Source organism: Asparagus officinalis, chromosome 5, assembly GCF_001876935.1.
Source record: "Asparagus officinalis chromosome 5, Aspof.V1, whole genome shotgun sequence".
NCBI lineage: Eukaryota > Viridiplantae > Streptophyta > Magnoliopsida > Asparagales > Asparagaceae > Asparagus > Asparagus officinalis.
In genome coordinates this window covers 37,706,077-37,720,754 of record NC_033798.1, presented here as the reverse complement: position 1 = coordinate 37,720,754, position 14,678 = coordinate 37,706,077, and the positions used below count along the sequence as shown (strand labels likewise).

The 14,678-nt window shown below is 43.2% G+C and overlaps 1 protein-coding gene across 1 annotated transcript; it reads left to right on the top strand.

Annotated features, from left to right (window-relative positions):
* LOC109843405 (protein SCARECROW-like) lies at positions 6,439 to 7,959 on the top strand. The gene is given in 2 exon segments (XM_020412339.1): positions 6,439 to 7,636; positions 7,639 to 7,959. Coding segments are annotated over 2 exon segments (1,407 nt in total). The 5' UTR covers positions 6,439 to 6,450; the 3' UTR covers positions 7,860 to 7,959.

Here is a 14,678-nt window from a genome sequence, read left to right as displayed (position 1 = left end):
AATAGGGACTGTAAGGAGAATTTCATCTGGGTCTTTGGCGTCGACGGTGTTCTCTCTTGCTCCGAGTGGCCCGAGATAAATAAGGATGTGCTAAGGCTGGGTCCACTCTTTGTTGTAGAAAGACGAAAATCGAAGAAGATACGATCTTATGCCGGGTCTCGAGAGAGGAGCAACCTCTTCGACACGCCAGCACTCTGGGTGGAGCAAATTTTGATGATATTGCTTACCGAAACCAACAAGGCTAAGGTGAGTCTGTTGGCCCTGCCAAGCCAGGAGGGGGAGTCAAGATTTAAGGAGTTAGGCTCCGCCACTAGGCCTTAAAAAAAGCTGAGAGGATACTTAGAGCCTGAAGAGGCGGTCAGCATGAAGTCACAAGCGACCGATCTTGCTACCCGGATCCGGGGGTGACGAAGAATCAAAAAGCCGACGAACCTACAGAAGGATGTGGGGGTCAGTCTTGCTACCCAGATCGGGGGGTCGATATTGCTTCCCATCGGCGTCTCTTGATAAGGAGACGTCGATTTTGGGGTCCCTTTCGACCTCAATTACAGTTGTACAGCAGTTCACCCTGCCAAAGGACGTGAGGGTCCTGCAGAGGATGTTAATCTTCAGCTTGCATCTAGCTCTTAAGGCCCACTTGGTCCGAGGGGCTTTGCTGGAGCAAGAGTTGTACGATCAGTTCAAATATATGCATGATTCTCCTCGGGAGTTGCAAGAAGAGTTGGCCTGGGAGAAGGTGACTAAGGAAGAGGCAGGACAGAAAGTTGGCACCTTGGAGGCTGAATTAAATAGCATCGAGTTCCATTGGCGCCAAGAAGTGGATGCTAGGGATAGAGTCCTTAAGGGGCTCCGTTCCCATGGTGCCAAACAAGCGTCTTTGGTCATGGAGCTTAGAGGTGAGGCGACCCGACTGAAGGGGGAGGTTAGTTGTCTCCAGCGAGGAATCTCTGAGCGGGACTACCAACTAACCACTTTGGTTGGGGAGGTCGAGTCCGAGAGGCACCTCAAAGTGGTGACCGAGGAAGACACTCAATCGAGTCGTCTCTCGGTCAAGCAACTGAGGTGGGATCTTGAGAACGAGTAGTCGAATCACCAAGCGTCCAAGACACTTATCAAGAACTTGGAGGATAGACTGGCTCGCCTGGACTCGGAGCAGTATATGACAAAGATAGTCGAGGAGTGGTGCCATGGCTCCTTGGGTAGGGTTGAGGTGGCTTTGGCGTGTAAGGCCGGAGTCGACTACTTTGCCTCATTGGTACCTTCGAGCTCTCATCCTTCACCCGACTGCTTTTATCCACCCCGAATCTACTGCTGTCTCGATCTCTTAAGGGATATTAAGAAGAGCTGAGGAGGGATGAATTTAACAGTGGGCGACGACGATGATGAGTCAGGGGATGGCCTTGATGAAGATGCTTTTACCCCTTCTCCCATTGCTTCTGTCGCCCTGACCGAGACTACTACCCAGGGGGAGACTGTCGCCTCTAGCGAAGGAAGTTGAAGGCTGGCATCTCTTCTTCTTCTTCTTCTTCTTCTTTTTGCCTTGTAAAGAACTTGTAGTGAAGTTTACATTTTTTGGAATAAAAATCAACTTTGTTCTTATTCTCGAGTTTGCCTTCATTTGTTCCTTACTTTTGCCTTGCTAACTTGTAGCTTATAGATTTGCTTACAAAAACAAAGGTCAATTGTGTTGCGTCGACCCATTCATGGGGTGGCTGAGACGACTAGTCATGTTGCGCCTCATACTGGCTAAGGGTTCGGTACTTCGATTGACAAGAGCTTGTCAAGTTATGCTGAAGTTGTGCCTAAGTTTTTATTTTGTCAAAGATGACCGAGCATTTAAACTCCTCGCTTTGGGTTTTTTAGTGGTATGACAACCCAGAGGTTGGGTGCTCAGGACTTACATGTAGATGTTTGGGTCTTCAATATCCCCATAATGGTCAAGAGGCGATTGTGGGAGTCGACCATACGGTTAAGGCCTTAGGTTTATCCTAAAAAGGTGCCAAGGGCTTTTCGGCCGAGTGACAACCCTGAGGTTGGGTGCACAGGACTTATGTGGACGCCTAAGTCTTCGGCAAGGGGACAACCCTGAGGTTAGGTGCCTAGATCTTATGTAGACGCTTGGGTCTTCAATATCCCCATAATGGTCGAGAGGTGATTGTGGGAGTCTACCATAGGGTTAGGGCATTGGGTTTATCCTGATAAGGTACCAAGGGCATTTCGGCCGAGTAACAACCTGAAAGTTGGGTGCCTAGAACTTATGTGGATGCCTAGGTCTTCAACAAGGGGACATCCCTGAGGTTGGGTACCCAGGTCTTATGTAGACGTATAGGTCATCAATATCCCCATAATGGTCGAGAGGCGATTATGGGAGTCGACCATAGGGTTAGGGCATTGGGTTTAACCTGAAAAGGCATCAAGGGCTTTTAATTAAACCCTGAGGCTGAACACCTAGAACTAACCAGAGTTGACTAGGTATTTTACAACCCAGAGGCTGTGCCTAGGACCCTGAAGTTGACTAGGTCTTTCGCCATATGGAGGGCCGTCTTGATGGCAACTAGGTAGTATGACAACTCTGAGGTTAGGTTCCTAGGTCTTATGTAGACGCCTAGGTCTTCAGTAAAGCCATAATGATCGAGAGACGACTATGGAAGTCGACCACATGGTGAGAATTCCTTGGGTTTACCCTGTGAAGAGGCACCAAGGGCTTAGTATCACTGTATAGATTACCAGAGCGCAAGACAAAACTTGAGCTAGTTCCAATAATAATTTTATTGATAAAATTTACAAGATTATTGAAAATATCACTTCAGGTGTTCGACAATCCAGGGATGCTAGAGGATTCTCCCGTTAGGGCCCTCAGTCGATAGGTAGCGGCTCGCAGCTCTTCCAGAACTGTGTAAGGACCTTCCCAGTTGGGAGCTAGTTTGCTTCTCCGAGTGTTTCTATCGAAAGCAGCTTTGTAGAGGAAGAGTCTCCTTGGTCGGATTTTGCTATTATAGTAGCGGGCGACTCATTGTTGAGTGGTGACTTGGGTCTAGAGCGTTTTCTCTGGAGTCTCGTCTAGGAGATCGAGACCGACTCGAAGTCCTTCTGAGTTCTCGTCGAAGTGTTGAAACCGGATAGTTGGCATGTCGACTTCAACAGGTAGTGACTACTTCGATATCATAGGCTAGCTTAAGAGGAGTCTCCCTAATGGAGTTTTTTTCGAGTCTTGCGATACAACCAAAGGAAACTATGCAACTTTGGTGATGGAATTCTTTCTGGGAAAGATATCCAAGAAGTTAGAGTTGTTTCTTCTAAAAGAAAAACCAGGGTGGTTTCCTCGAGGAAGCTTTGAAGGTGATGGGAGCTCGACCATCCTGTGGATGGATAGCTGGTAAATGCTCCCAAGATGGTTGCTATGGCTATGGAGGAGTATGACTATGTCTATTCTTCTCAGCCAAGACCAAACCTCCTTAGCTTGGGTGACACAACTCCGAACCCTGTTTAGCTTGGTTGACACAAATTCGGTGTTGCTCTACAGAATGAGACTAACCATACCCTTGTCCAGAACCTGACATTTCTTCTCGAAAAAGAGAGGAGACCCCACGATGGGCGCAAAATTGTTAATGTACTAGTGATCACACAGTCAAAGTGTATCCGCATTAGGATGAAGTAGAAGAGATTGATGAGGGGGCCGCCTTCTTTCCCGACTTTATGTCTAGTTCTTGAATGAGGTAGCTAGATAACCTGCACTAGTGAAAACTCATGAGAGGACGGGGACTGGTTCCCCCGTTGTATCTCCAACGATCAAGTTAGATGGTAAACTTGAGTGGGGTAAAAGAAGGCTCCGAACTAAGAGCCCTTTCTATATTTTTTCTATATTTTTTCAACAGGGAGAGACCCACATTTAGAAGGCAATTAGTACATGTATTTATACTGAAGGATAAGGGCAGATTGGTCACTTTAGCGGAGTACGAAGAAGTTGTGACGAGGTATGAGCAGGTGGTTATGTCAGCATATTCTTGACAGGTGTCAGATTGTGACTGGGGGAGAGGTCACTTCGACATCAGGTGGGAAGTGATCGGTAGCATGGCAGTATGGGCTAATAGTTGAGTCAGCCTTTGCTTTACAGGTGGTGCTTGGCGACTAGAGGAAAGATTGTTTTGATATTGGAGAAATCGCCTTCAGCATCGAATGGGGAGCGATTAATGGCGTGGCAGAGCCTACGCAATATGACAAGTCATGAAGGCTACTAGGGCTAAGGTCTTGATGGGACTTATCTTGTGCTAAGTGTGGTGTTGACACGTAGCCAAAGGGGATGAGCCCGAGGCAGGGGGTGTCCTTTGCCTTTGTCGAGAGGCAATGCCTTTCGAATCACCTGCCAAATGGTCGAGAGATCCGCGACGAGCTGTCTTCGACAAAAGGGGATGACAAGTTTCACCCTTCGAGTCGACATGATAGGATGTCGAGTGGTCGAGTCGACGGAGTGGTCACCTCTATTAATCTCTGGCCGTCAAATTGATTGGGGCAGAGCTTGTAGATGTATACTTGGTAATTAAATTATACTCGGACGGATGATGAACACCATAACACCAGTTTTTCATGCTATGATGAAGCACATCGAAGTACATCATCAGTTCTTCAAGCGGAGATCGTAATGAAGCTAATCGGGACAAACGTACAAATAGCTAACATATTCACCAAAGTACTGAGTAATTCAAAGTTTGCAGAATTTTGAAGTCAGTTTGAACTCGTGGATAGAGAAGTCGCTGCTGAGGGGGAGTGTTAAAATTCAACAGCTTCACATCTACCTCCACCTGCCTAGCTACAGTAACACATATCCTTAATAGTAATCACATAATCCTAATAGTATTTACCTACCTCTAAACTAATGTTATGAATAACCCCCCAAGTGTTTTGTATTTGTGTGTGTGTGTGAGAGAGAGAGAGAGAGAGAGAGATTATTTGTATTTGAGATTATAGTGTGTTTGTACCACTAAAAAAATAATAACAAAATATTTTTTGGTGTCCAAGACTCCTCTCAACTCAAATCTATGAAATCATGATCGGAGACTTTTCCATCAGACAAAATCCATTGCTCTACAGCCATTATTTATTTGCAAAATTAATCCATTGGCTAATTTTTTTTATTAGATATATATTTCATGATATCATCATCCTAGAATGGTTGGGACCTATGGAAACACAATGAACAAGAAAATGTTGCTAATCAACGTCCTTGAAATTTTATAGAAGAATAAGTCATCGTGTCATCTTCTTGTCATGTTTTATATTGTTATTGCTAATGTCATAAATAGAATTAAGCCATACTAACATTCAATAGATTGGGTATTTTATCCATAGTTTATAGCAACAAAAGAAGAGTCTTCTCAGGACAAAAAGCCTATTGATTTCTCTATAATATCTTTGTTTGGAAGTAATATATGTATCCATTTTGATTGTACTAGAAGTATATTCTCAAATGAAAATCAAATAGTTTTCAGTAGAAGTATATTCTCAAATGACAATCAAATAGTTTTCAGTATTTTTGGATGAATATTAATAAGCCGCATAATTATTGGCACTACTGTATGAATGATTTTCCAAATTACGTTCATGGAATACTCATAAAAAATAAATGAACAAAGAATAGCATGCATTTCATCCTAAAGGTGAGATAAAAATCTTAGTTGTAAAAAAATAATTTTAGAAACTCGTTCTGAGATCCCTAGCCCATCCAAACTCTTCCACATTATTATACCACAATTAGAAAGCGACACAAATCACCATTAGAGTTGCTTAAACTATTTTGTCTATTGCTTTATTTGTTGTGTAATTGTCCTTTGTAAAGCCCTCCTATCTCATCATGACGTATGCATTTACTGCTAAGATTTTTTTTTTTAAAACCAACTTCCAGTAGCAAAACTTTGCTCCCTTACAATACAACAACAAGGTGGTACTATTTTACTAAACCTAAAAACACTAAAAATACTTTTTTTTTTCTTCTACCTTTAAGTTCACCTAGAGAACATCAACAACATTTCACCAAAACATGGGCCCCATCGTATAGTAAGTATACATAGTTAAAGAAGTAAATGCATTGGTTAATTTTGGTATAAAGGCTTAAAAATTGAATAATATCACTAGCAATGTGACATGTGGGCTTGTCCTAGTCCAATATAACTTCATTTCTGTGTCTTTCTTTGCCGGCCAAACCCCATATTTTACATTTGTTAGAATTTGGACGCAAACCCAAGAGGCTAAAGAATGATGGCCCGCAAATTGCAACGCACACACACGCACGCAAGAAGTCTTTAAATACCAACCACTTAGCTGCCTTGTTTCCCCCCTTTCCCCTCTTTCTTCCTCCAAAATTCTGAAAACAACATGATGAAGAGTGATTATGAAGTGCGCAATGGCGCACTAGGCCTAATCCAGCCCAATGATATCCCATGGGATTGTGGCCCAATGGGCTTGCAAATCCCCCAAGATTCGCTGGCCCGGGCCGTAGGGCCGGTAGTCCTCGGCGGTAATTGCACGGGTTCGGACTTCTCGGAGTTCATGGACCTTGTCGCCCAACACATATCCAACATGTCACCCGATTCCACCATCGACGAATTCTCTGTCGATAACAGCACCATATCGACCGATAAAACTTTTCCACCACCATTTGCACAGACCGAATATTATCGCCCTCACAAGGCCCCGAGAAGGGACCGTATGAGCGATATATCAACTAGGCTAGTCCCCGAACATGCTAAGGTAGCAACGACAAAACCCGCAAATGAGCATGAAGAGCAAGCTCTAAGCATGATTACAACACTGTTAGAATGCGCTGTCGCCATCTCTATCGATAATTTGCCCGATGCAAACCGAATGCTGCTTGAGCTCACCCAGCTTGCCTCCCCTTATTCCCCGTCCTGCGCAGAGCGGGTCATCGCCTACTTCACCCACGCAATGTTGAGTCGAGTCATGAGCTCTAGGCTCTCAATTTGTTCGCCTTTAGTCCCCCACAAGTCGATATTGGCTTCGTTCCAAGCTTTCAACAACATCTCACCCTTCATCAAATTCTCCCATTTTACGGCAAACCAAGCGATCCTTGAGGTGTTTCATCGCCACGATCGAGTCCATATCATCGACCTCGACATCATGCAGGGCCTCCAATGGCCGGCACTGTTCCATATACTTGCAACAAGACCTGATGGGCCTCCGCATGTGCGAATGACCGGCCTTGGGGACTCGATGGAGGACTTACAAGAGACGGGAAAGCAATTGTCAAATTTCGCTAAGAGGCTCGGTATGCCATTTGAATTCAGTCCAATAGCGAAAAGGCTCGGTGATATTGACCCGTCGACGATCCAGGCCCGCAGAGGTGAGGCCCTCGCCGTGCATTGGCTACAACACTCGCTCTACGATGCAAATGGGCCAGATTGGGCCACAATGAGACTTATCGAAGCACTTCGGCCCAATGCAATTACGCTTGTCGAACAAGAGATGATCCGCACGGGCTCGTTCTTGGACCGGTTCGTTGGGTCACTGCACTACTATTCGACCCTGTTCGATTCGTTGGGCGCGTCGTTGCCCGTAGACAACCCGTCCCGTTACCGGGTAGAGAACGGGCTTTTGGCCAGGGAGATAGGTAATATATTGGCCATCAGGAGAAATTCTCGAGTTGGAGGATGGAATTGGGCCGAAGGCCCGCGTTCGCTCAGCTGCCCATGAGCTCAAACGCAATGGCCCAGGCCCAACTGATCCTTAACATGTTCCCGCCCTCGCTGGGCTATACGATCCTGCAGGGCGACGGAACACTGCGGTTGGGCTGGAAGAATACCGGGCTTTACACAGCCTCGGCCTGGACGTCAAGGCTGGCAAGGTGATAAGTTTGGCCCATATCCTAGGCCCATTAAAGAGGGGTTGCTGTAATGTGACTATATAGTAGACGTAGATTGAGGTTTGGTAGCTTAATTATGAACAACATATGGGACTAAATTTAGTATGTTGACAATGGAGGCTTTGGAATATAACGTGGAAACAAATTGCATGATTCATGAGGCTCCAATGAATGAGGAGAAATTGTGAATTAAGAGGGAAATGACCGAGAACTTAGTCACTAAAAGTCTAAAACATAGTTAACTATATAATTGAAGAGATAATGTGACTCCTACCAAATCAATTAATAAAGCGCTTATGCAAGGGCCCTACAAATGCTGAACCGACAAGGCGGGGGGGGGGGCCTGGGGGGGGGGGAGTATATGAAATCACAGAGTAACTATAAACGAGTGAAAGAGAACATGATACTATGTCGCTATCAATTTTAAGTAAGTACAATCTATGTAATCATAAATATTATATTAGTACAAGCAAATTATTGTATTAGTGAAATCACCATTAAAAATCCATATTAAGATGTTATCGCGTTCTTTGTTGCTCCTTATATGATTTCCCATATAAAGAGTCCTCTACATATGATTTCTTTTCTCAACAGTCCATCTTCGGCTCTAATTTAACTATATGATATGTTTGCACGCGTGAACGGTAGCACTCACACGTTCACAAAATCTTTAAACAAAGTCACGAGTTGCATCACGTTAGAAGAAAAAAAATTTAGTTAATGTTCTGGTAATAATCACAGAGCGGAAAAAATAATTAGTCCTCATATCGAGGAGCATTAATAAAAGCATTAATAAAGTAAAGAGATTGTAGAATAATGCGCTTAATAATTCGTTGATTCATGGCGATTGAGTAGGCCAATGGTTGGCAAAACCCTACATTTTTAGGGAGCACTCTTTTTGGGGAAAAGAGCAACTTTTTATTTTTGAGAGCGAAAAACAAGGGATATACCATGTTCATTAAAAAACCAAAAGAACTACATATATGTAATTAAAAAAGTTAGGATACAAACTATATCCGATTGTTAGAAGATAGAAAATAAAGTTTCTAATACTAGGTATGTATAACATTCTTCTTCTAGAGATCCATAAAAATGAAGAGTGGATCTTGCTGTCATTTATCGTAAGCGTAGATATAAGGAAGAACAAAAGCCAGCTATACATATAGTAGATAGAAACTAGATGTTCTATTATCTAACACACAAAAGATAAAAGAGAAAAATGTGTCCAAGCGTCAAAAGTGGGAACTACGTGTGACTAGCCCCCCTTGTACTTTGCTCCATGTGGAATAGCCCCAAAAAGTGAGCTTTAATGTTTTAAACCCCCTCCACGTCAGCATTATGCTAAAAGCAGAATGTATTTTGGAAAAAAGTCGAAATTGCCCTTCTCTTTCTTCTCCAGACGAGGCCTAGTTCCGAACAACAGAAGTCACTTCTCATTAATGCGATATGATGGAAAAAATGGAGGAAAATTTCCCCCTTTTTTACTCCATCATGAGCAATAACTATTTAGTTCTTCCTTACTCCTCCTCAGACCAAAATTCTCTCCATTACTCTCTCCATTACTCTTACCATCCCTTCAAAATGGCTGAAAAGGACATCATCTGCATTGTCTCTTAGCGGTATAAAGCGGTATTCTTAAATATTAATTCTTCAACCACCATCTTGGATCTCAAGTTTGATGTGGCAGAGAGGTTAGATCTTCCATATGAGTCATTAATTTTGGCATACAAAGATGAAACAGTTGGAAGCTTAAAATTTCCCATTGAGAACGATGGGGATCTGACATCTATGGTGGAGCATTGCCAAAATCTTGGACTGAAAGAGGTTCACATGCAAGCTTTTAAAGGAGATGATTCTTCGAATAAACAAAAAAACGAGCAAGTCCGACAAGACATGTAGGTTAACTGTAAAATCAATTAACTTTAGTTCTAATCGTCTTCTTGTTAGATCTATGCTAGGTTTAACTGCACTTCAGTTCTAATTCGATCGTATGTTAGTTGTAATATTGATTCTGTTAGTTCTAATTCGATCGTATCTTATGTTAGTTGTAATCTCGTCTTCTGTTAGTTCTGTTAGTTGTAATCTGCCTAGTCCCGAACAACAGTTCTAATTTGATCGTATCTTATCGTTAAGCAGTTCTTTATTATGCTCCATACGTTAGTTCTAATGGTTTCTTTGTCAGAGACATTCGACAAAGCACCGAATAGCCTGGAAGATTGAAGGAATCAAGAACAGAAGCCATTCCAAGGTCTCATTACACCGACTGAAGGTTGGGACAATCATATCCAAAGTATTCCAGACTCTTTTATAAAAGAACGAGGCTGCAGTTCTTTATTATGCTCCATACGTTAGTTCTAATGGTTTCTTTGTCAGTTCTAATCCCTATTTTGTTACTTCTACTAGATTTATTGCTAGTTCTACTCTAGTTCCATACGCTGCAAACGCTGCAAAGGTTGTTAGTTCTGATCTATGTCTTGTTAGTCCTAAAATAGTTATATTGTTAGTCGTAATTGTTATATTGTTAGTCCTAATTGTTATATTGTTAGTTCTAGTCTATGTCTTGTTAGTCCTAATGGTTATATTGTTAGTTCTAATAGCTATGTTACACCGACTGAAGGTTGGGACAATCATATCCAAAGTATTCCAGACTCTTTTATAAAAGAACGAGGCTAAAATACTTTGGAGGGGGTATCTGTAGGCATGTAAAATTGCTTATAAGTCCCTTAGCATAGCTCGGCACGATGATTCGACAAACCATCGAGTGACGAGCCGACGAGGTCAACGAATCGCACGCGAGCAACGTTCTAGTCTATGTCTTGTTAGTCCTAATGGTTATATTGTTAGTTCTAATAGCTATTATGTCAGTTCTAATTATGCACTGTTAGCTCTAATGGTTTTCTTATTAGTTCTTGCTGGTTCTAATTGATTCTAACTGCAAGCAGATGTCGTTTTTGCTTTTTAGCTTTTGGTATTATCTGTTGATACTTCTACTATTTGTGTAGTTTATGATAAATTATGTTCTTAATATTTGTAGCGCTTCTAGTAGTTTTAAATCAAAAAGTATAGACTGTGGCCCGTCGGCGTTGTGGACCACAAGTGTTCCAGATAAGAATCCCAATGACAATCCTTCCGGAGATGATGTCATGACGATTGATGACATGATTAGCAGATCCGAGCCACCTCAGGGTGGCTCGGCCAAAGCCGAGCCACCCTGAGGTGGCCGGCCAGATCTGTGCCCGGGCACAGTAAAGGGAGCCTATAAATAGGCCCCCCTTGTTTTATTTCAAAAGGTTGGAACTTTTAGAGACAAAACTCTGCCGAATTAAAGATTGAGCTCAGAGTTTTGAAGACTTGAGGATTTGAAGATTCAGATCTGGTTCTCGGCGAACGTCCACGTCACAAAAGGCAGGATTTCGAGAGAGGTAAAGATAACCGGTGAGGGACAACGATTTGAAAGTGCGAAGGAGTTAAGATTAGCCTTGCTATACTACTCCATGGCAAAAAAAAATCGAATACGAGTTTGGGAAGAATGAACCGAAGCGTATTCGAGTGTTTTGTCGGTTTAAGGAAGCCAAAAATTGCCCATGGATGTTATTTGCCTCTCCACCGAAAAATGATAATAGACTTGAAATCAAAAGGTTCGTGGACAATCACAGTTGTGGACAGCATGGCAATAATACAGGTCAATCTAGAGCCTCTAGGCAATTCATTGCTACCCAATTACAACCCACGTTAAAGGTACGACCGGATATACGACCTATTGACGTTCAAAAGGAGTTTCTAAGCTCGTATGAGATTAGGGTCGATTATAGTAAGATTTGGTGGGATTAACCCCGGCGTTGGCAAAGAACCCACACAAGCAAGAGACCGCAAAACAGGATCTTGCGATTTGTTCAAAGGGAAAGTTCTAAAAGGAAAGTTGTAATTTTTTCTTTTTTCTTTGATTTCGTTGTAATCGGATCTAAAAAAGACCGGATCTTTTGTAACAAAAAAAATATAGTTATTCAAGATGACAATGAATTCGATGAAGACGATTTTCACTGCGAACAGTCTCGATTTGGGCCGAGACACCCTATGGTGTCTCGGCCTTGGCCGAGACACCCTAGGGTGTCTCGTTCAAAAGGAGTTTCTAAGCTCGTATGAGATTAGGGTCGATTATAGTAAGATTTGGTGGGGTAAAGAACGAGCACAAGAGAAATTATATAGTGATGCCCATGAGTCCAACGATCAATTACGATGGTAAATAGAAGATGATATCTAACAATAGACAAACTAATTTCATTTATGTGACGTTGTTTATACTAATTTTGCAATGTTGGTACTAACGCTTGTTGGTAGGAAATTTGATGTAAAAAGACAAAGAAAGAAAATTTGACTTGTATTCTCTCAAAATCGAGCTCCGATGGTTATATCATCTGTTGAATCAATGAGACATGAAGGGTATTGTTCTTTTTGTAAACATCGCGGGGTCCTGATTAACCCGTACCTTCGTTAGTTCACGTAGTTCGTCGATTCACTTCAATCGTTCATCGACATCAATCGAACTCCTGTGAACCGGATAGTGACGTTCATCGTCGTTCCTTAACACCGAGCTGTTCGTGGAGACCTATAGGCAAATTTCGATGCCTACAGATACCCCCTCCAAAGCGTTCCAGACTCGTTTCTTTTATAGAAGAGGCTGGAATACTTTGGATATGATTGGTCCAGCCTTCGGTCAGTGTAAAGGACCTACAGTTAGCTTCAATTCTTGACTCCTTTGATTTTCAGTCTATTCGATGCTTTGACGAATAGCTGAAATCCTTCCGGTGCCGCGTTTATCGTTTGGCCGTCGTTGAAGTCTCAAATCTAAAACTGATGAGTTGAGTTTGGCTCGTGTCATAGAGTTGACTTTGAACTGACTATCTCCGTCGCATCGACTCTTTGATCGCAACGCGTTGACTAGCGTTGACCTAGGGTTAGGCGTCGACCGGCGTTGACCCTAGGGTTTGGGACGCCGTACGTTGACTTTTTGATCGCAATACGTTGACTGGCGTTAACCTAGGGTTTGGGACGTCGTACGTTGACTTTTTGATCGCAACACATTGACTGGCGTTGACCTAGGGTTACGCGTTGACCGGCATTGACCCTAGGGTTTTGAACGTCGTGCGCTGACTTTTTGATCACAACGTGTTGACTGGTGTTGACCTAGGGTTACGCGTTGACCGACGTTGACCTAGGTTTTCGGATCGCCATTAACACAGTTTATACTCATGCATTTGCTGGAGCATACACAGTTTAAGCTCTTAAGGTATTGGAGCACGGTGATCCCAAATGTCGGAGCTGCAGGACCAATTGTTAAAGCTGATTCATCTGCATGTATAGATCTTATCCTGAAGTTGTTGGATGCTCAAGTCACGAGACCAACTAATGGAGCTGGTGCGTCAATGACTCGCATTTATAGAATTTTTGGCAAATTCTCAGCCATCAACGGCTTTGATGAGCCTTTACCGACTACCGTTTGAGTCGGGCTAGCATGCAGATTGTTTAAGTCCGTTTCACATGTGACGTTAAGCTAAAAGAGTTAACCCTTTTAGTGCTATGATATTGAATACGTAGACTTCGTCTTTCTCCTGTGAAAAGACTAAACAGCGACGTGTATCAGACGTTGACTTAGGATTTTTGGCAAATCCTCAGCCCTCAACGGATTTGACATGCTCTTACCGATTACCGTTTGAATCGGGCTTACATGCGGATTGTTTTAAGCTCGTTCCGCATGTGACGTTGTGCTAAAGGAATGAACTCCCTTAGACTTGATGCTACGACTTCGAATACGTAGACTTCGCCATTGTTACGGTAATAGACAACCCGGCAACGCGTGTTAGGCGCTGACTTATCCTTACTTAGGATTCAGGATAAAAATCCCCAGACTCGGATTCTGGTGTCTTCTTTAATCGGTAAAAGACTAAACCGACAACACGTGTTAGGTGTTGACTTATCCCTGCTTAGGCTTCGAGATAAAATCCCCCGTGCGTGTGAGGCACGGATTATGGTGTTATTAATAACAACCTGCCACAATATTGAATATGCGGTCTTACAGCTCTGCGTTCAAAGGTTTAACTCTTGCAGACGCACAAGTATGTTTCTTTGTGATACATCGATATAACGCAGGGCCAAGTTCTGCGTTCGGAAGCTCAAGCAACACAGGCGCACAGGCCGTGTTTAGCAGAATTCTTGAATCCCGACCCGATTTGACAGCTCATGGCTGTCTATAAATAGACCACCAAAGGTCAAATCAAAAGTCACCCGACTTTTTCCCTCTTCTTCTTCGAGAGATTTTTAACGAAGCCTCTTCGTTTCCAACTCCGGTGATCCTGTTCGTCTTCTCCTCCATGGGTTCCAAGAAGAAGGCTGCTCCTCGCCCCAGATCTCCCGCTGCAGCTGCGCCGCCGCCTCCGGCTGCAGCAGCGCCGCCGCCTCCGGCTCCACCGGTCGGTGGTAAGTGCTGCCATTCGTGGCCGTCGAACTCGCTTCGGCGAATTCTTTAAAACCCTAGATGTGCTGCCGCCAAACTTGCTTTGGCAAGTTATTTGAGAAAACCCTAGATGGGTTCTTGCAAACGAGGAAGAAGACTCGTTCTTTTTTTTGAACGCAGAGTTAATATTCTGCGTTTTGAATTCGAAACGTCAGGGGCCTGACCCTTGCGTTTATTAAATTCTAACGCCAGGCTTGAACTGTGCGTTCAAAACTTAACGCAGAGTTTAACCCTTGCGTTGATGAAAATTAACGCCAGGTTTGAACTGTGCGTTCAAAACTTAACGCAGAGTTT